The 23,268-nt window shown below is 37.5% G+C and overlaps 1 protein-coding gene across 1 annotated transcript in view; it reads left to right on the top strand.

Annotated features, from left to right (window-relative positions):
- The window catches only part of KIF4A (kinesin family member 4A), a 79,963-nt gene that overhangs the window by 13,976 nt on the left and 42,719 nt on the right, over window positions 1–23,268 (top strand). Inside the window, exons 8-10 of the mRNA XM_032474673.1 lie at window positions 15,046–15,162; window positions 15,773–15,948; window positions 20,134–20,195. Coding sequence (XP_032330564.1) covers window positions 15,046–15,162; window positions 15,773–15,948; window positions 20,134–20,195 — 355 coding nt within the window. The remainder of the gene's footprint in view (window positions 1–15,045; window positions 15,163–15,772; window positions 15,949–20,133; window positions 20,196–23,268) is intronic.

The following is a 23,268-nucleotide window of genomic DNA, read 5'->3' as shown; positions in this document are numbered from 1 at the left end:
TGTGTCTAACTTCTTTCATTCGATGTAAGGTTGCCAAAAAAATATAGGATGCCCAATTAAATTTGAATTTCAGATAAACGGTGAATCATTTTGCATGGCACATACTTATATTAAAAATGATTCATTTTTCTGAAAGTCAAATTTAACTAGATGTCTTGTGTTTTTTTTTTTCTTTTGCTAAATCTAGTAACCCTAACTCAACATTATGCTTGTGAGATTCATCCATGTTATTGCATTTAGTTGTCGTTCATTCATTTTCATTACTACACATATTCCATTGGTGAATATACCACAATTTATTTATTCTTTGTACTATTGAATGGGCAGTTAGGTAATTTCCAGTTTGGGGCTATTATGAATAGTGCTGCCATGAATATTCTTGTACATATATTTTGGTGAACATATGGACACAAATTCCTTCAATCCTCCTGAATCCTCCTATAACTGCTACCCTATCTCCCTCCCTTTAGAGTTAAGCTGCTCAAAAATGTTTGCACTGCTGGATGACACATGTGATTCACTCTTACATTTTTTTGATGATATATAGCATGCATACAGAAAATTGCATAAATCATGTATGTAGTTTATTAATACTTAAAAAGTGAACACCCATGTAGTTAAACTTAGATTGAAAAACAAAACATTTCCAGCATCCATGTATACCCCTCACAGGTCACTACCCTGCCCTCTAGAGGTAACCACTCCCGACCCTTAGGATAGCAATTCCCTTTCTTTCCTTGATAGTAGTGCCACCTGTGTATACATCTCTAAACACATAATTCAGTTTTGTTTACTTTAAAACTTTATGTAAATGGAATCATCCTGTACATTATCTTTTGTGTCTTACATCTTCTATTCAACATTGTATGTGAGAGGTTCATCTAAGTTGCGTATAGCTGTAGTTCTTTTATTTCCATTTCAGTATAGTTTTTCATTGTGTGACTATACCACCATTTATTCTTTCTACTGTTGATGAATATTTCAGTTCTCAGTTTTTGGCTATTATCAACGATGCCCTTATGAACATTCTTGTTCATGTATCCTGAAGCATATGTGTAAGAATTTTCTGGGGTATATACCTAGAAGTAGAATTACTGGGTCATCAGGTACATATACACCCAACTATCTTCCAAAGTGCTCCAGTGTATGAGAGTCCTTGTTGCTCCACATTACCCATGTAGTTGTATTCCCCATGTTTTGTCAGAATTTTAAATATTTGCCAACCAGTAAGTGTGGAGTGATGAACTTCATTGTGGTTTTAATTTTCATTACCTGGATGACTGGTTGATGACCTTTTCATGTGTTTATTGGCCATGTATATTTTCTTTTTTGTAAAATGCCTGTTCTAGTCTTGCCCATCTTTCTATTGTATCTCTGTTTCTTACTGATTTTAAAAAGTAGTTCTTTATATACTGTACAGTCTAGTCACTGTTCGGTTTTATTTACTGCAAACTTCTTTCCCCCCAACATGTTTTGCAAATATCTTCTCCTTTGTCTCTGGCTTCTCTTTTCACTTATGATTCCTTTATTTTACGTCTTATTTAAGAAATCCTTCAGTATTCTGAAGGTCTTAAAGATATTCTGTATTATCCAATAAAAGCTTCACAACGTTGCCTTCACATTTAAGTCTTTAATCCACCTGGAACTGTTTTCTGTACATGGTATGATGTAGGGGTCCAATTTTGTTTTTCCATGTAAATACCCATTTGTCCTAGCACTGTCTATTGAAAAGTCCATCCTTTCCCCACTGATGAGCAGTGCCACTTCTGTCATATATTAAGTGCTCAAATATGCCTTGATCTGTTTCTGGGTACTCTATTTGGTTAAGTCAAATTAAGTCTTCCAAATCTATGTAAATCTATATATATCTCCTCAGTTATTTTGGACTTCTCTAATAGTTCCCAATAATTTTCCTTGTAGAAGTCTTATACATCTTTTGTTCTATTCTTAGATAATTTGTATTTTGACTTGATTGGAAGTGATATTTTAAAATCTTTTTAGTAAAGTATAATATACAAACAGAAAAGTACATATATCATAAGCAAGTAGCTTGCTGAATTTTCACAAACTGAACAAATCCACGTAACCAGCATTAATAGAGTCTTTTAAATTGTTATATTATAACTTTGTTTTTGGCATGTGGAAATAAAATTCAGTTTTTAATATAGGTTTTGTATCTAGGAACCTGATTCACTCTCTCAGTAGTCTGTCATTACCCATCTTGCTAAAACCACTATATAAAAGATCACCAGTGATATCTTAATCACCAAAACAAATTGACTTTTTTCAGTGTCCACCTTACCTGACCCCTCTATGACATTGACACTTGAGCATACCCTTCCTGAAACTCTTTTGGTTTGTAAATTCTCTCTTAGTTCTTTTCCTAACTCAAACTATTCCTTTTCAGTCTCTTTTGCTTTTTCTTCTTCCTCTTCCTAATGATATGCTAATTATTGCACTCGGCATAATTTCCTTGATTAGGAATGAGTATCCATTACCTGCTGTTAGTTCTTCCTTAGTAATATAGTGGAGAAGCACCCACTTCCAATCTGTTCCTGCTGCCTCTGCAAAGTCCAAGCCTTCATCCTGCACACCTGGCAAGGAGCCTTCTAACACTTTGGCTCATAGGAGACATTTCATTCTAAATACCATAGCTATGTTAATTTCCTTAAAATACCACTTTGTACATGGTACTTTTCCTGATTAGAAACTAAGTGGCACATCACTGCTTACAGGTGAAGTCCAAAAACCGTAGCAAGTTTGTACCCTGACACTAGCATTTATACCCTGATCCCAGCCTACTTCCTCTGCTGACTCTGACAGCTTCCCTGTCCCCACTTTCCACTCCAGCTCCCTGGCCTCCACAATGTGCCCTGCTAACTCTGGCTTCTGTGAACTTTCATCATAGCTGTCTCCTCTTCCTTCCCAGAATGCACTTGTTCTCCCCATCCCCCCGTCAAACTTTCTACAACATAGCCACTTTTCAGGGTCCAACTTAAGTCTTGAGGTTTTCAAATGTCACCTTTTGTAATCATTTCATCTTCTAATGTACTTTTTCTCTTCTGAAATTCTGTAGTACTGGGGGACCACTTTGTCATTTTCTGGCCCCTCTGTATTTCCAGCCTCATCTCCTACCACTTCCCCACAAACTACAGGGATCCAGCCATAGCAGTCTACTAACTTTTCCAAACAGTACTGTTGTTTCAGATCTTTACGCATTGTACTTGTATTTTTTCTGCTGGATATTTTTTTCCCCCACTGCCTCGGAAACCTTCTTCCTTAAGCATCCCTCTTTCTCCTATGTTTTTTTAACCTTTCCCTCTCTACTGGCTTTTCTCTGTCAGCATAGAAGCATACCATTTTAAAACAAACAGAATCCTTCATCCTCCTCCTACTACTGCTCTTTTCCCTTTTCCTTTCACTCTGCTTTTTTGGCAGCCCTCCATCCTCATCCCATTGAAACTGTCCGTGCTGAGATCACCCAGTGACCAGAATAACTGAATCCATTAGTCTCTTTTCAGTCCTCCTCTTCCTTAGTGACTCCACTGTGTCTGACACCGGCCCCTTTTTCTGGAGAGTCTCATTCCTCCCTGGGATCTCTGCCACTACCCTCTCCTGGGTTCCTTGAGGATTTTTTCTCAGGCTCCTCTTCTTCTACCCACCCGTACTTGAAACATAGCCCAGATTCTGTCCTGGGATTTTTTTTTCCTTTCTCTTCCCACTGTTCAAGCCCATCACCTTGCCACCTCTGCACCCCCCTAAGTGGTCTAACTCACTTAGATGCTTGTAGCTCCTACCCACATGCTACTGATCCCAAACCTATCTCCAGCTCATATCTTGCATCTACATTTCAGCCTATAAATGTAGTTGCCTGTGGGGCATCTCATGAATCCCATTCCACATATCTAAACTAAACTCCTCACACCTCCTGCCTCTGTAAAATCTACCCCTCCACCACCTGTATTAAATAATGCCAACATTCCCCAGTCATCCAAGCCAGAAACCATTGTATCATTCCATACTCTTCCTTCACTCTGGCTCCTCCCAATCCCATTAGTCACCAAGTCCTGTCAGTCTTCCTTTCTCACTTTCTTTTCCTTGAACCCTACTACCACTACCTTAGTTCAGGCCTTCATCATTTCTTAGCTTATCGCAAGCTTTCCAGCTGGATTCCCTATCTTCAGTCAGGCACCCTTTCACGTTACCTACTAACCAGGAGCCAGGATGTTCTTCCTAAACTGAATATCCCTGCTTAGAGTTCTTCCCAGAGCTCCTCACTTTGTACCGCGCTGCTTAGTGTGGCCTTTGTGCTCTAGCCCTGCCTACCTGGCTAGCTTCCCCTCTCCCCACCCCTTCCTCACACTCTGCTAAGCCACACTGAGTGTGCTAAGTTCTCTCTCTGTACATCCTGCTCCCTCTGCCAGAGATGCCTTCCCTCTGTCTTCACATGGCTAATTCTATTTTGCCCTTCAATACTCAGCTCCAGTTTCATCTCCAGGAGGAGACCTTCTCTGACTACCTCCAATTCCTCTCACTCCCACCCCCCAAATCTAGTGCTTGCCCCTTTCCTACACTAACACTACCCTAAACTCTGCACTGCAGTCACCTCCTTACCTGGCTGACTCCCAGTTGACAGCAAGTCAACCAGAAGTGGGAACTGTGTCTTATTCATCTTTGAATCCCTGGGGCCTGGCATAGTGCCTGACATGTCGTCGTAGGCCCTTATTGAATGCCTGAGTTATTTTTCCCTTTTAGTCTGACTGGTAGTTCCTGCTAATATTTTAATTTGCAATTCAGATGTCGCCGACCTACGAAACCTCTACTTTGAGTTGAAGTCCTTCTATCAGGTGGTGGTCCCATAGTGTTTTTTCCTAACATTTTATTATGAAAATTTCCAAAGATGCAGCAAAGTTGTAAGGTTTTACAGGAATATCCTATACCTAACATCTGGATTCCACCATTGACCTTTTACTATATTTGCTTTATTACATATTTGTTCATTTATCCACTCATTAATCCACATTCTTTTTTAAAATGCATTTTTAAAGTAAATGGCACACATTAGTGTACTTCCTACCAAATACTTAAGCTTACGTATTATTAACTGGAGTTTAATATTTGTTTCAATTTTTAATGTAAAATTTGCAATGAAAAGCATAAATTTTGTGTATGTTAGCTGAGTTTTGACAAATACATGTACCTAAAAGCCTGTAATCCAAAGCCTTATCATGATATAGAAGATTACCTCTCTTCTCAGTCAGTTGTCACCCTACTAAGTCTCAGCATTCTTCCTTTTCATTGTAATTATTTATTTGTCTTTTTTTTCTCATTAAACTTTGAGTTCTTTGAAGGTAGAGATAAGTTCTTGTTTTCTTGCCACCTGTGCCAAGCACTGTGCCTGGCACACAATAGGTGTTCCGTAACAGTTGGCTGGCCGGATGAATAAATCTCTGCCTTATTCCTGTAACATGAGCACATGTTGTACTCATTCTCTTTCTTTCTCATCTCTCATATCCAAAAGGTCTCTTGGTCATGTCATTTTTATGTCTTAAACACCTTTGACTTCTGTCTCCTTCATTCCTCTCCGATTGTTCCAGGCCTTGGAGATCTCTCAACTGAACTATTGAAATAAATGATTTCTGAAACACCAGTTTTTCACTCCCAACTACCTTCCAAATGACTATCAAAGTAATATTTCTAAAATCTAAACTTGCTCATGTTTACCCCCTCTTTAAAATCTTTCATTTGTATCCATCATCTACAACAGATATTTTTAATCTGCCATTTATTTATTTATTTATTTATTTATTTATTTATTTATTTATTTATTTATTTTAATCTGCTTTCCTTTTAAAGCAGAGGAACTCTTTTTAAATGAAATCTTAAATTTGAACAGTTGAAATAAATTAAAAAACAGATTTTGAATTCACATAAATTTATCTTATAAATTCAAATTTATACATTAAGTCAGTCTTCAAAACAATAAGAATATTATGGCTATTTTTATGATCACAAATTTCTTTATATCAACTCACATATAAAATTTTTCATGGTAAAAAATGCAATACATCTAACAAAGGATTTATATCTAGAATATATGAAAAACTGTCAAAACTCAATAGTAAAACGCAATCCAAATAGAAAATGAGCAAAACACACAAACAGATAGTTCACTGAAGAGGATATTACAGATGGCAATAAGCACATGAAAAAATATCTAACATCCTTAATTATTAAGGATTAATACAAATGAAAACCGCAAGGAGGTATCACTGTACACCTCTCAGAATAGCTAAAAAGAAAAATAGTGACAACAGCAAATGCTTGTAAGAATGTGTAGAAATTGAATTTCTCATATATTGCACTATTGGACATTTATTCCAGAGAAGGTTATGTTCACATGTACATGAATGTTCATAGCTACTCTATTTGTAATAACCCCAAACCAGAAACAGCTCAAATGTCCAACAGCAGGGGAACAAATGGTTAAATAAACTGGTACCTCCATGCCATGGAATACTACTCAGCAGTAAAAAGGAATGAACTAATGAAACAGATGACTTGGATGGATTATTATTATGCTGAGTGAAAAAAAGGCCAGTCTCAAAAGTTTACATGCTGTATATGCCATTTATACATCCTTGAAATAACAAAATTATAGGGGAGAACAGATTAATGGTCACCAGGGATTAGAGATTAGGAGGTAATGAGGTAGGTCTGCCTATAAAATATAGCACAAGAGAGCCTTGTGATGATAGTACAGTTCTGTAGCTTGATATTGGTGATCATTACATAAGGTTATACATGTGATCAAATTGCACAGAACTGCATGCACACACACACACATATACAGAGTATGTGTAAAAACTGGTGAAATCTGAATAAGATTTAGGGATTGTGCCAACGTTAACTTGGTTTTGATATTGTGCTTTGGTTATGCAAGATGTTACCACTGGGGGAGGCTGGGTGAATGATGCACAATACCTTCCTGTACACTTCTTTGCAGCTTCCTGTGAATCTATAATTATTTCAAGATAAAAAGGTTTTTTTAGTGTAGTATAATGATAAGTAATTTTTTCTCTTTCTCAAAATCCCTTGTCTACATGTTTGTTTAAAAAATTTTTGTCGGGGGAGATAATTAGGTTTGTTTGTTTGTTTTTAATGGATGTTCTGGGGATTGAACCCAGGACCTCGTGCATGCTAAGCATGCGCTCTACCCTTCCTCCCCTCCCAGGCTATTTCTTTAGACATTCTGCCTGTACAAATGGAAGTATACTACATACTCTGATCTAATCTACCCTTTATTTTTTTCAACTAAATGATGTATGTTGGAGATTGTTCCTTATCAGCATATATATCTCTACTGTGTTCTTTTTCATGTCCATATATTATATAGATATACCATTGTATTTATTATACCATTCCCCTATTTATGAACATGTAGGTTGGTTCCAGACTTTTGCTATTACACACTAGACTCCATTGAACATTCTTAATTTTTAGTACATGACATAATGGGGATACTGGATGACAGCTACAATCTTATTTAAGGTTTTATATCTAATTTTTTCTATAATTTGTTCTGGTCATACATCATCAAGAAAATCCTGATTCATACTGACACATAGTTGTGAGTTATAAACATTTTTAACAGCTCACTTTACAGTCTCAGGATGCTCTTCAATTATTAAACTGATCTAGAAGCTTCAGTGAAGAGTGATGGGACATTTAAATTCAAAGTTGGATCACTAACAATATCTTTCCTAATTTATGTTATGTAATAAAGCTTACAAGAAACACCGAAACCATCTTTTTTTTTGAATGCCATTGGCTAAATGCTTCATATGCACTATCACATTTAATCTTTTTTCCAGCTTTATTGATAGATTCTTGACATATAGTATATGTTAAGTTTAAGATGTACAACGTGATGTTTTGATACATGTATATGTTGCAAATTGACTACCACAATAAGGTTGGTTAACACCTTCATCCCCTCTCATGATTACTATTTGTGTGTGTGTGTGGTGATAACATTTAAGATTTACTCCCTAGAACAGAATAGTGGTTACCAGAGGGGAAAGGGCGGGGAGAAAGATGAAATGAGAGAACCAGATTAACTACATGGTGATGGATGGAAACTAAAAATTTTGGTGGTGAGCATGAAGTAGGATATACATAAGTAGAAATATAATGTTGTACATGTGAAACATACAATGTTATCAACCAGTGTTATCTCAGTAAAATTTTAATTAAAAAAAGATGATTTACTCTCTTAACAATCATCAAGTACATAATACAGTACTGTTGATTATAGTCACCATGCTGTACACAAGATCCCCAGAACTTATTCATCTAATAGCTGGAAGTTTGTACCCTTTGACCAGTATCTTCCCATTTCCTGTATCCCTCAGCCTTTGGAAGCCACCATTCTACTCTCTTTCTATGATTTCAGCTTTTCTAGATTCCACATATAAGTGAGGACATATAGTATTTGTTTTTCCATCTGATTTCACTTGGCATGATGCCCTCAGCGTCCATCCATCCATGTTGCCAAAGGCAGGATTTTCTTCTTTTTTTATGGCTGAATAATATTCCTGTGTATATGTACATAACGCATTCTCTTTATTCATTCACCCGTCAGTGGGCATTTAGATTGTGAAACGATCTTTAATAGCATATGATCTCAACAGTTTGAGTTCCATTTTCATTTGGTACTACACAACTGACTATAATGCAGTGATGAACACATGAATTCAGTAACTGCCTCTGTCTGGTGTTTCAGTACAAGCTCATATGCTATAGCAATATAATTATTTATGTGATTTTCCATGAGTGTGCATGTGAACTGGGAAGAGGTCTAGTACAAAGCCACAACCTTAAATTACACATTTGCAAAAAGTTCAAACATATGAACAAATAATAGAGGTATTTTCAAAGACTGCAGAAAAATTCATTAACCTGCTGCACGACATAATGTGTCAGTATACTCCAGTGTGTTAAGATTTGGGTTTATAGCACATTGGAATGAGCCATTTAAATGCAGTTTTTAAAATAGTTAAAGTAAATCGTGGTAATGGTTGCACAACAATGTGAATGTACTTAATGCCATTGAACTATACACTTAAAAATGGTTAAAGTGATACATTTTATGTTATATATATTTTACCACAATAAAAATAATTTTTAAAACAAGATCCAAATTACAGTTGCAGAAATTCTGAAGTATTTCTGAAGGTCCCTAAAGAATCCCTAAGGTTCTGAGGAACACAGTTTGAAAACCACCGTCCTACATGATGAACACAAATACCTGAGCATGACATATCTGTCGTGCTTTTTGTGATCTGTTCCTTACTGTCCTCTGGCCTCATTATTTGTCACTATCTCGTAACTTGCATTGTATTCATATTGAACTACCTGTAGTTCCTAAATGTATAATGCTTTCTCATAAATATGTGCCTTGACATATGTTACTTCTCTGCCTGGAATGCCCTTACATTCATCTTTCCTACTCTTCCTTCATCAGCATTGTCCTCGTCATCCTTCACAATTCAACTGAGATTTTCGATTCCCACTCCCTCCTGTGAGAACCCATTTTTGTTATACTTATCTCTTCATTTAACATTATATTTGCAGTCCTTTGTTTGTTGGTTTGTCTGTCTCCCTTTGGATTATGAACTCCTCAAGAGTAGAGATGGTGACTTATTCATCTTTGTATCTCTAATACCTAGTACAGTGCCTAGAATATTGTACATGTTCGCTAAATGATGAAAAGGACTCACATGTGTGGGATGAGAAAAGAAGAAGAGTCCAGGACGTCTCAGGTTTGCTGTTGGGTGACTGGTTAGATGGTGAGACCATGAAAAGGAACAGTGCTGGAAGTAAAATAGATTTGCACCGAGAGATGAATTCTGTGTTGTTCACTTCTGTGTTCTGCAAGGCCACATGGGCACAGCCCGCTGGAGGTTATTCAGTAGGCAGCCGAAATATAGCTTTGGACAACATGAAAGAGGTCTGGTTTGGAGATGCAGATTGAGGGAGTCACTAATTTAGGTACTTATTGGAACTCTAGGTAAGAATGAGATAACCCAGGAAAGTATATATAGTAAGCAAAAAGCTTAAGACAGTCCCAGGAGAAGATCAACATGTAACAGGTGGATATTGGAAAGACTATCCCATTAAGTAGACTGGGAATGATTGAGAATGGGGGACACAGTAATCACATGGCTCTGGAGGGGACACTTGAGAGTTCAGGATTTCTTTCTTTTTGCCATTCTCCATATTTATTTTGGAATTACAGACAGGAAATATAAACATTAAATAGGGTGAGTAGAAATAATAGCAGTCTGGTTAAAAGATAATAGTTATGTGTATATGTATTTATTTATACTGTGTAGGGACACATAGGACAGACATTACATCAGAAAGGGAATCAGCAGGATTCCTTTCAACACATTTTCTACCAATCCCCTCTTTTCAGCCTCAAGTTTCCCTTCTTTCCAAGGTACCTGGTACCTCTAAGTGAGGAAATTAGCTCATTTCCATAGAACACAGAAGTTAAAATCATGGACTTTGGAGCCAGACTGCCTACATTTGAATCCTGACTCTGCCACTTATTAGCTGTGTGATCTTAGGCAAGTTACCTAACTTCTTAATGCCTCAGTTCTCATATCTGTCAATACAGGGCTAGTCATACTTTATGCACACTTTATAAGACTATTGTGAGGACTAAGTGAGGTAATGAGTATAAAGTTCTTAGAACAGTGTCTGGCTTAGGTAAACACTATATAAACTTAGCTATTATTATCACCATCATCACTGTTACTGTCCCTCTGCAGGCACTTTACATTGAGGCTCTTCCATCTGGCTAAGTCAGTTATTGCTTCTTTACCTGTACTCTAAAAACATGTTGAAACCTCTTGCCTCCTATGCTCTGTGATATTTCCTCTCCTATTCTCTGTGATCTTGTGGGTTAGTACTTTTTAAATTCCTTTTAGCGATATCTTAGGAGGGAAAGACATGCTGGCAGTCAGTCTCCTATCTTTGAACAGAACTTCCTGTAAGGCTGTGGTTTTTTTGTATATGAGTTTGTTACATTGATTCCTATGAAGCTACATCAATTTTTGTTAGAAGAATATCTGACTAGATAATTACAATTTTATGTTTAGAAAGCCTTCTATAGTTTCCCCCCTTTCGACTTTTTGTACCCAAAAACTTAACTATCTTTTTTACTGGATTTTGGAGATCTGTTTTCTTAACATCTTGCATACTGGTGGTCTGACCATGTGCCTTGGTCCCCTACAACTAGATTCTCATCATTTTACTTACATAATTAGTTCTTCCATGTGTGTCAGCTTGAAAACCAAAGCAGCCATTTTCCTCTTAACCTGCAGTATCTTTTTGTTGCTGTTGTTGTTTTGTTTGTTTTTTGAGGGGGAAGTATTAAGATGTATTTATTTATATTTAGAAGAGGTACTGGGGATCAAACTCAGAACCTCGTGCATTCTAAGCATGCACTCTGCCACTTGAGCTATACCCTCCCCACCGCTTGCAGTATCTTTTGGGTGAAGAAATTGTCATCAGAGTAGATAAGGAATTTATCAGGTGCTCTGCTTTCAGCATCATGTAACTTAGCAAATATCCAAATTATCTAAGTTTCTCGACCCTATTATTAGTAACTTACATGTAGGTAGCGCTTTATAGATCACCTTTGACTTTTATCATAGCCTCTTGAGGTAAGGTATGTATTATACCTGGTTTGTGGATAAAGGAGTTTTGATGGCTTGTCCAAGGTCACACACATTGGTAAGTGGCAGAGGCAAAGTTTGAAGTAAAATTCTGTCTCCTAATCAAGTTCCTTTCCACTCTGTCCCCTCTCACTAGTTACTCCTCTAAGTCTTGTGATCTGTTGCAGTAATAGATTATTCCCTTCCTCTTTGACTAGGCAGGCCAAATTTGTGCCATAATATTACTTCTGTTTTTCACCCTAATTTACTTGGCTATGCTACCTGCGTTAAGCTCATACATAGTTTCTTCACACAGAGAGCAGGGTTTCTCAGCCGTGGCACTATTGACATTTTTGGTCTAATATTGGGGGACAGAGGCTGTCCAGTGCATTGTCGATGTTTAGTGGCATTCTTGCCCTCTGCTCACAAGATGCCAGTAGCACTGCCCCCAACCTAGCAAGTTGTGACAACCAGGATGTCCCCAGACATTGCCAAAAGTCTTGTAGGAAGCACAGTTGTCCCCAGGTGAGAGCTGATGTGTGTATAGCTACTTCATTTCTCTCCTACCTCATTTTTTCTCCCCCATTACAAATATACCGTTTTATTCTAGTTGTGAAACCCATTGTAATGTGCCTCCATGATACATGTGGAGTTACATTTCCCTTTTTAAGTTAAAATCTCTACTTTATTATTTGTTTGTTGCCATAGTGAACAAATACCCAAAGCTGTTGAGTAGTATTTTTGATCCTCTCTTCACTTGATCTGTTCTCAGTCTTTTAGAGAGAACTTCTGGCTTGATAATTTTATCTGGGCAGTTTTCTCTGTAGTAATCCTTGATCAGAACTTTTAAGTCTCTGCAAACATATTCTTCCCAGTCTTTATGATGTATATACTCTATCCATGTCAAGAATTTATCATTTTGAAGGGGTATGGCTCAGTGGTAGAGTGCATGCCTAGCGTGCATGAGATCCTGGGTTCAGCCCCCAGTACCTCCATTAAAAATAAATAAATAAACAAACAAACAAACAAACAAACAAACCTAATTCCGCCCCCCTAAAAAAACCCCAAAAGAATTTTAATCTGTTAACAACCCGAAATGAAATGCTATTTTGTGATGATTTCTTTCCAGAGAGACATTAATTTCCCTTGCTCCTTTCTATTCCAAAACCCCAACTCTCATTTTAAGAAAAAAGAACAGCCTTTTTATCCTCAAGTCTGTGGTTCTTTGCTTAGATCACAGTACAGCCATAATTTCTTCTCAAGATTCATCTGGACTTTTGTTGTTGTTCCTATAGGAAACTACAGATGGACGTTTTGCTCAGCAGGTTTGAAAAACCTTAGCAGTCTCTCCTTCACATCCCAGATGGGCTGTGGGCCAATAAGATGGCACAGTGTTCTGTTTGGCTAAAAGGGAAAAGAAAAGAAAGGACTGAACTGATACGAGGATTAGTACAGGCATTGGTGAGGTTTTATCAGTCTCAGCAGGTTCTTTTTCCTTCACATCCTGGAAGCAATAAATGGCCCTGAAAAATGGTACCCCTTCCAGTTGGCAATAAAAGGAAAAGAAAGAGATGTTTCCGTGAGAGAATTGTTTCTATTTCAGATTGGGGAGATTTGAACATGTGTATAGACTGAAAAGAAGAAATCTGTGAACGGAAAATAAATTGAAGATCTAAGAAAGAGGGGGAAGATGGAAGGATCTAGGGTCCCTGGGAAAACAGAGGGAGTAGAAACACTGGCAGAGGCTAAAGGGAAAATAAAGGTGGTTATTTTCTCCTCTGAAACAAGAAGAAGAATGAAGGAATCAGTAACAGCAGAGGAAAGACTGTGAAGTGAGGAGAGGGAAGGTTAGGGAGCCCTTGTGACTAATTTTGATCACCATAATGTAATGTTAAAATCATCTACTAATAGAGTGAAGGTAGATTTACAGTCTTGGATATGATGAGTGTTTAGAATAGCTGCTGTGATGAAGTAGGAATGAAGAAGAATGAGGAAGAGAAGATTGTTAATTGACTATGGGTTCAGCTAAGGTCAGATAACATGTTTTATCACGGATGGATCTAGTCCATTTGGTTACGTGACTTTCTTCAGCATTGCAGCCTACAGGAACTTACACACAGAGTTGATTTAACCTATGGCTGGGAATTAACATAGTGGAAATGGCAGAAGATCATGGGTCCAGTGAATGCTTGGGAAAGCATAACCAAAATGATTGACCACAGGGTCCAGAAGACGTAGCTTAAGGCCCAGGAAAGATGATCTACTGGGAGTATTAGAAATTGTCAGTAAATTTGTAGCCACAGTAAGGGTGAAGAACAGGATCCATGAAAGAAACAGAAGGATAGTAGAATGCAGTCAGAGAGGAATTTTGGAGTTCAGGATCTTTTAGATGTAACTGTTTCAGATTATCAAGGAGTCCAAAGTATAGCTGAATAAATAGAAGGTAGAGTAGCAGTAACAATGATACCGTTTATATATCATTTAACTTTGTTTTGTATAAAGTATCTTGTTAATTCCCCACCACAACCAATAAGTTGGGTTGATTTGTCTCATTTAATAGAGGAACTTACCCAAAATCATACAGCTAGTCAGTGATAGAACCAGGATTCAACCCTAGAGTCTATCTGACTCCAATGCCTGTGCACTTAACCATTATACTATATAGACTTTCCATGATAAACATAACCATGGGAAGGTTGGGAGCTTTAAAGGGACCTCAGAGATTACAACAATGTTTAAAAAGTAAACTTTGGAATTTAAGAAGTGGAAAAGAATCTTTACCCTATTTAAGCAACAAGAGGAAAGCTATTTCATTGTGGTGTAATAGAAAGAGCATAGGATTTGACTGCAATCTTGAGATGGAATCTCAGGCCTACCACTTACCAGCTGTTTGACCTTAGACAAGTCATGTAACCTTTGAGCTAATTTCCTTATCAGTAAACTGAAAATGATGGTAAAAATAATGATAATAAAAATAACTAATCTAATTACACAGCATTAAAAGATTAAGTGTGACAATGTATATAAAAAGTGAATAACTGTACAGATGGTTGTTGTCATGGTGATAGTTATCTGTCTGTCTGCTTTGTTTCCATGGGAAAGGACAAGAAGTGCCAACAGACTCAATTTTTCACTCACCTTTGTCCTTTGAACTTTACTTAAAGAGGCACTCTCAGAAAAATGAACAGGATGAAGTTTCCTTAAGACTTGTGACTTAGTATTTCTGTGGGGTCTTTATTTCTTTTCTCTTTCTCAGGATAAGTGTAGATATATGTTAGATGTTTTACCAGACAATTTAAATTTTATTTCCTGCTATTAGGTATTAATATTAACCGAGGCCTCCTATGCTTGGGAAATGTAATCAGTGCTCTTGGAGATGACAAAAAGGGTGGCTTTGTGCCCTACAGAGATTCCAAGTTGACTCGACTGCTTCAAGGTAAGCCCAAAATGCCTCTAAAAATAAGAGAGTAGCTCAGAATGATAGTACTCAGAAAGCAAAGATGGAACAGGTAAAAAGCCAAATTTTTGGACTATCACATACAGAGCTGTCTAATTGATAAACAGGAGAGAGACCTGTTGGCAAGCAGGCTTCTAAGTTAATGGAAAGATGTCTTCATATATAGCTTTGAGAGCCAAGAAATCTGTAGAATGCCAATTGTACTTAGTACTTTGTACCTGAAAATGAACTTGGTTACTGTCTTTATCAGTGCTAATAAGCAGAATTCCCTAAAGAGTTAAAAATCTACATAGAGGGGGCATCCAAAGAATGTTTAATCCTAGCAGTGGCTCCTAACTTACTTGAGCCAGGGCTCAGTTGTTTTAACCTGGTTAACTGCTCAAATAACAGTCTCTGTTGAGAATGAGGACACATACAATAGGATTCTAAATGATATCATTTTACACAACAGAAATCTTAGTGTTTTTATATTGACACAATAGAAAATTTTTTTTCTTATAGCTCTGATGTGGAAGTCACCAACCCAAATAGACAGCTTTGTTTGCATCCTACTTGTTCAATTTCATTTCCTTCCATTGTTCTCTTTCAGATTCTCTAGGTGGTAATAGCCACACTCTTATGATAGCCTGTGTGAGTCCTGCTGACTCCAATCTAGAGGAAACATTAAATACGCTTCGCTATGCTGACAGAGCAAGAAAAATCAAGAACAAACCTGTTGTTAATATTGATCCCCAGACAGCTGAACTTAATCATCTGAAGCAACAGGTAGAAGGGACAACATTTGATGGGGAAAATTACAAGTATGTGAGTGGAATGATAGAACTTTTTGTTTCTCAACTTCTCCTCTACCAGAAGTTTAGAGATGTTGGTTAAGCATTATGTTAGTTTGGATAAATCTTAAAGAAACTCCTATTAACATGTTTTTTGGTCATATTTAAGATTAGAGGATGGCACTGGAGATTTCACTGATAAAGAAGAAGTGAGCAGTGAGCGAGAGGCAAGAGAGGTAGGCAAGAATCAGATCCTGAAGGTCCTTATAGGACTTGTTAAAGAATTTGGAGTTCAACCTGAGAGCTATGGGGAGCCATTGAAAGATTTTAAGTAACAGGGTGACATGGCGAAATGTGTGGTTTAGGGAGATTACTCTAGCAAGTATAGAGACAGCAGATTTGAGGTACGTGTGGCTAAAAGTTGGAAAATAAATTAAGCTATTACAATAACCTAGGTGAGAACTATGGCCTGAACTAAAGACAGTAGTGATAGAGCTGAAGAGAAAGGTACAAATTAGAAACAAAACCTAAAAAAAAAACCAGGGAAGGGTGGGTGGGGAGAATCAAAGTTGATTCCCAGGTCTCTTGCTTGGACAATTGAATAAATGATAGTAATAGTCATGGAAGCAGGGAATACAGGAGGAAAAACGGGGTCAGGTAGGAAAATGGAAATGATGAAATTTAGTTTTGGGCATTTTGAATTTGAAGGGCTTGGGGGACCTCTAAGTAGAGTTGTTCAAGTAGAGCTGGCCAAATGGTAATGTAGAGAGGTCTGAGCTGAAGCTACAGAGTTGAGAGTCATCACCGTTTAGACGTATCTGAAGTTATGGAGTGGATGAGATCAGAGAGTGCCTAGCATGTTAAAGGCACTTAATATTTCCTGAATGATCAAATGGCCAAGAAGAGAGAAATGTAGACAGAACTCAGGGGTAACATCAGCATATAAGAGATGCAGAAAGGAGGGACGATGAGAGACAAAGAAGGAGCAAATAGGTAGGAAGAAAATCACTGGTGTCCTGGAAGACAGGGGAAGAAAGTTTCAAGGAGAGCTGTCAAAAGTATAAATTTATAAAGACGTGTAAAGTAGAATAAGGATTGGAAAGTGTCCACTGATTTTTTTTTAATCAACAAAGGAGGCTACTGGTGACCTCAGTGAGAAGAGGGTCAGGGGAGTGATGGGAACAGATTGCTGGGGGTTGGACAGTGAATGCTAGATAAGGAAGTGGAGGGAGTTGAAAGGCTCTTTTTTCAAGTAGGCAAGATGAAAGAAGTCAATAGCTGGTAGTCAAGGGTCAGAGGATGTAGGTCTATTTGTTTTTAAAAATGGAAGAGACTTGAACATGTGAAAGAACCAGTTGGGAGAGACTGAAACTGAGAATAGGGACTGGTTGATAATGGGTTGTCTCAAAGCAGTTGAGATCCTGAGCACAAATAAATAGGGATTTGCTTTCAATAGTAGAGAGGTATTTGCCCCCACGACTAGAAGAAAAGAGGTTAAGATAGGGAGAATACAGTGACACTAATTTAGAGAAAGAAGGGAAATTGAGGGATTTTTAACCTGATGATCTTTCTCTTTGCAGTGAAGTAGGAGGTGAGGTCATCTTCTAAGAGCAAGCAAGCAGATCATAGGGTAGAGGGATTGAGGTGACCACAGAAGGCTTACAATCATGGAAATAGAAGTAGCTGGCTAGGGGCATGAATTTGTGGTGGTAGCAGTATGACTGGCTATGCAGCAGCTCAGTAACCCTGGCAGAGGAGCTGAGAGGGCAGGAGGTTGGACTGACCTCCTTGGGGATCAACTTTTCTCTTTCCAATAGGAATCTACTGTTTCCCAACTGTCTAGTGCTCACTCCGTCTCTGGCCTTCCTCCTCAGTGAGAATTATTACTATTCAGCCAACCTCTTGTCTTGCTTCCCCTTCTCCTTTATTTCCTTCCCTCCTAAGGGTCACTGTAGAAAATATAAGTAATTTACCTGTTCACAAAATCTTCTCAATTACAAATACCTTATTCAATTCTGCTCCTCTGTTCTCTTTCATGTGTATTCCTATTGCCAAAAATGCTCTTCTTCCTAGTCATTTATTTGTTCTTCCATTCCAACAATAAATATTTATTGAGTGCTATTATGTGCCAGCTACTGTGCTGGGATACATTGTTGAGCAGAGCAGACATAGTCTCTGCCTTCATGGAACTTATTGCCTAGTGGGAGGGACAAACATTAAACACATAATCATACCAACATATCCTTGTAAACTGGGATGGTGTGCTATAGGGTGCTGTGAAAGTATGGAACAGGATCTTCTGTTATGTATCTAATTTGAGAAGGCTTCCCTGAGGTAGCAACATTTGAGCTTGGATCTGAGGGACTGAGTAGGAATCATCTATGCAGAAAAGAAGGAAGAGGATTCCAGGGAGAAGAAATAGCATGTATAGCAAAGTACAATGGTAGCAAGCATTGACACTGCAGCCAGACGGCCCAGGTTCAAATCCTGGCTCTGTAACTCACTGGCTATATACCTTGGGCAAGTTCTCTGTGCCTCAGTTTCCCTGTCCATAGAATGGAAATCAGAATAATACCTACTTCATAGGGTTTTTGTGAGGGTTAAATGAGTTCATACATGTAAAGCACTTAGAACAATGCCAGGCACATAGCAAGTCTGCAGAGGCCTTGAGTTAGGAAGGAGTATAGTTCATTTGAAGAACTCAGAGAATGCCAGTGTGGCTGGAGTGGAGAGAGCAAGGAAAGGGTATTCCAGTATGAGCCTAGAGAAGAAGCAGAGGCCTGATCGAGACTTCATGTACTGTGTTAAAAATGATTTGAAGCAAGGTGGCCACAATGATCATTTACATTTTTAAAAGATGGTGTGGCTGTTATGTGAAAATGGGTTCTAGTGGAGCGAGAGTAGACTCATGGAGACCACTTCAGAAGTTACTGCAGTGATCCAGGAGAGAGAGAAATGGGAACTTAGACTTAGGGTGTTGGTGGTGTTGGTGAGAGAAAGAAGTGACCAGTGGATTAGATGAGGGGGTGAGTATGACACCCAGCTTTCTGGCATGTGAAGCTTCATATTCACTGACCTAAAGTGCACTGGAGAAGGAACAGGTTTGGGACAGCAGACAAGTGGAAATATTAAGTAGATGGTTGAATATAGAGGTTCTAAATTCAGAAAGATCTGTGTTTCAGATAAATATGGGAGTCACCAGTTTATAGATGGTCATGGAAACCACAGGCAGAGTTGAGACTTTAAGGAGAGAGTACAAAGTGAGAAGACTGATGCTGAGCTTTGAGAAACTTTATCGTTTAAAGGACAATTGGAGCAAAGATGAACTAAGAAAGAGACTTAGAAGATCAGCTTAAAGAATAGAGGGAAAAGCAGGAAAGTGTTGTGTCTGGTAAGCCAAGTTACCAAACAGTCAAATAAAATGAAGACTGAAAAATGCCCATGAGATGAGGTGACATGCAGATTATTGATGACCTTAGTAAGAGTTAGTTCAGTGGAATGCTGTGGGCAGAAATCAGATTGGACTAGATTAAGGAGCAAGTGAGAAAAGAGCAAAAGGAAATGGAAGCAGTGGGTGTAGACTATTCTCTCGATCTTTATGAAGGAGAGAAATCGGGCAAAAGAGATAAGTGGAATTGGGAAGTGTGCTTTTGTCTTAAGATGGGAGAGACTTGAACATGTTTTACTCTTAATAGGAAGGATCCTATAAAAGGGGAGAAGTCAAAGATATAGAAGAGAGAAGGGAGAACAAATAGAGTAAGATTTATCAGGAAGCAAGAAGAGTTGGGATCCAAAGCGCAGGCAGATCAGCTCCTCTTTTGTTGTGGGAGGGAATGGAGAGGATGATTGCACGTGTACTCTGGTTTAAGATTCATCCCCATGAAGCCTCCTTTTGACTGTTTTGGAATTTCATTAATTTGCTTCTTCTCAGAACCCTAAAGTTCCTAACTATACTTGATGACAGCATCTTTTGTCAGGCCTTACACTTGTCTTCGTCAAATAGATTGTAAACCTGAGAATAAACCACAAGAATTTATTCTTGTAACCCCTGACGTTGCCTAGCCCAGTGCTAAGTTTGATTTTTTTAAAATAGATGCTGCTAATTATAGTTATTTTGCTGATAAGGGATAACTAGCTTTTGATTGGTAACTAGCTGACTATTTTTCATTGCCTTTCCCAGGTACAACAGCTACAGGTCTTGTTGCTGCAAGCCCATGGAGGTACCCTGCCAGGATCTATAAAGTAAGAGTCATAGACTAGTTTTAAATGTATATTCTAGCAGAGCCTATTTCTCCCTATGGTTGTTTTCCCCTTATATTCTAAAGTTTTTGGTAGCACTTGGTATCAAGGTAGGGATCTTAACAAACTTGCTGACTATTTAGGGCTTAGCTAGTTAGCTTTCAGGCAGTGTGATGTAATAGAAAAAGCATGGGTTCCAGCCTCAGGAATTTATTGATTAGAATTCTACTATGAGGAAGAGCTGTCTTTTCACCCCCTTTTATTTATTTGATTATGTGTTTATATCCATATAGACTCGTGGGTATTTATGCTATGCATTAACATCCAGTACTATCATTATTTGTTTTATTGCTCAAATTGTTTCTGCTTTGTCCACTAAGATCTCCTTCAGGGTGGCTCTTATGTTCTTTAACATGCGATCAAGTTTTTAAGCATTTCCACCAGATGTTAGACACTCATCTTGTATTTTCCCTGCCCCAATTCTGGATTCAACCATATGTCCAAAGAGCCCTGAGTTTGTTTGTTTGTTTTTTTTCAATTGGAAAATGGTGTTTAGAAACCAGATCTGGATGCTAGGTGTGCTCATTGTTCTTGGGATGTCACTACTTCCAGGTCCTCTCGTGAGTAGAGCTAGGAAATATCTGTATGTATAGTACCCACACATATACTCATATCTGTATTCTTGTATCTATATCTGTATGTATATTAAAAACCATGATTTTAGACTGATACCTCTGATTCCAGTCCAACACTACAGGATTCATTTTAATCTTCTCACTCTCCTTATTTAAACTTCTTTCTCCAAAGTAAGAAACCAGCTCTCATTATCTGCAGCCTATTTGCTACTTGTTCAGTTCTAATATACACATAAAATAATTTAAGAATTGCTAGCCCACACCCCTGTGAGGAACACTTTTAGGAGCTAGATTACAGCATTTATGTTCAGTTCTTTTTGTATTTAGGCTTAGAGTATCCAGGCAAGATACTGTTTTCCAGATTTACTGTTTGTATTACATTTTGGGTCCCCCGTATATCTTGGTTGGTTTTAATTGTTTATATTTTGAGTATGTGAAGTATATGAAACATTATGATGGTCTAAGAGTCAGAGTTATACAAAAATATATACTCAGAGCACAGAAATGCAAATCAAAACCACAATGACATATCACCATACACCCATTAGGGTGGCTACCAACAACAACAGCAACAAAAAAGTACCAGAAAATAACAAATGTTGGCAAAGGATGTGAGGAGGATATGGAGAAATTAGAACCTCTGTGTACTATTGGAAGGATTATAAAATGATATGACTGCTATGGAAAATAGTATGGAGTTTCCTCAAAAAGTTAAAAATTGAACTACCATATGATCTAGCAATCTCACTACTGAGTATATATCCAAAAGAATTGAAAACGGAGTCTCAAAGAGATATTTGCATACCCATGTTCATAGCAGCATTATTCATAATACCTAAGAAGTAGAAGCAACACAAATGTACATCAGTGGATGAATGGGTAAATGAAATGTGGCATATACATACAATGGAATATTATTCAGCCTTAAAAAGGAAGGAAATCCTTTAACATATTACAACATGAATGAAACTTGAGGGCATTATGTTGAGAGAAGTAAGCCAGTCACAAAAAGACAAATACTGTATGATTCCATTCATATGAGGAATTTAAAGTACTCAAATTCATAGAAATGGAAAGTAGAATGGTGGTTACCAGGGCTGAGGGAGTGACAAATGGGGAGTTGTTTAATGCATATATAATTAGAGTTTTACAAGATAAAAAACGTCTGGAGATCTGTTTCACAACAATGTAAATATATTTAATGCTACTCAACTATATGCTTAGAAATGATTAAGATGGTAAATTTTAATTATAGTTTTTTTTACCACAATTTAAAAAAAAAACCCACAAGAGAATTAGAAGAAAAATATAAGCGAAGTTCTGTATGCATATGGATGAAGATAAAGAGCATTCTATAAATAAAAGCAATGGCAAAAAACTAACAGAATAGACTAGGGGGTGGGGAGTTATTGAATAATGGGTATGGAGTTTCAGTTTTATGAGATGAAAAAGTTTTGGAAATCCAGTACACAACAGTGTGAATATATCTAACACTATTGAACTATAAACTTAAAAATGGTTAAGGTGGTAAATTTCATGTTACTTTACCACAATATTTTTTATTTAAATAATTTACTGATGTGAAATTCACAATCCAGAAATTAACCATTTTAAAATGGCATTCAGTGGCATTCAGTCATTCACAAAGTTGTGCAAACATCACTTCTATCTAGTTCCAAAACATTTCCATAACCCAAAATAAAACCTCTTACACATTAAGTGGTTTCCATCCATTGGCATCCTCCTCCCATCCCCTGGTAACCACCAATATGCATTCTTTCCCTTTGAATTTATCTATTCTGGATATTTCTCTTTTTTTAATCTACATATATGTACTGTTCATTATTTCTAATAACAGTTTAGAGCTTTAGCTTTTTAAACTTACATAGTTATCAAAGGAATAAAGCCAACCACAAAATAAGAATCGACAGAATGCAGTAATCCAATCATAAAGGACAGTCAAATGTGCTTACACATATTCAAGAAATCAGTCATCTGAGTTATAAATAATAAGTAGTTCATTTGTGTCCTTTTTTTCAGATTCCACATGTAAGCAATATCGTATGGCATTTTTCTTTCCCTTTCTGACTTACTTCACTTAGAATGACGATCTCCAGGTCCATCCATGTTCAACAATTAGTGATGTTGAGTATCTTTTCATGTGCTTGTTGGCCATCTGTATGTCTTCTTTGGAGAGATGTCTATTTAGGTCTTCTGCCCATTTTTTGATTGGGTTGCTTGTTTTCTCTGATATTGAGCTGTATGAGCTGTTTGTATATTTTGGAAATTAGTCCCTTGTCAGTCACATCACTTGCAAATATTTTCTCCCATTCTGTAGGTTGTCTTTTGGTTTTGTAGATGGTATCCTTAGCTGTGCAAAAGCTTTTAAGTTTAATTAGATCCCATTTGTTTATTTTTGCTTTTATTTCCATCATTTCAGG

Source organism: Camelus ferus, chromosome X, assembly GCF_009834535.1.
Source record: "Camelus ferus isolate YT-003-E chromosome X, BCGSAC_Cfer_1.0, whole genome shotgun sequence".
NCBI classification, from domain to species: domain Eukaryota; kingdom Metazoa; phylum Chordata; class Mammalia; order Artiodactyla; family Camelidae; genus Camelus; species Camelus ferus.
The sequence above is the reverse complement of the archived record's forward strand: the minus strand, read 5'-3'. Positions and strand labels throughout refer to the sequence as shown.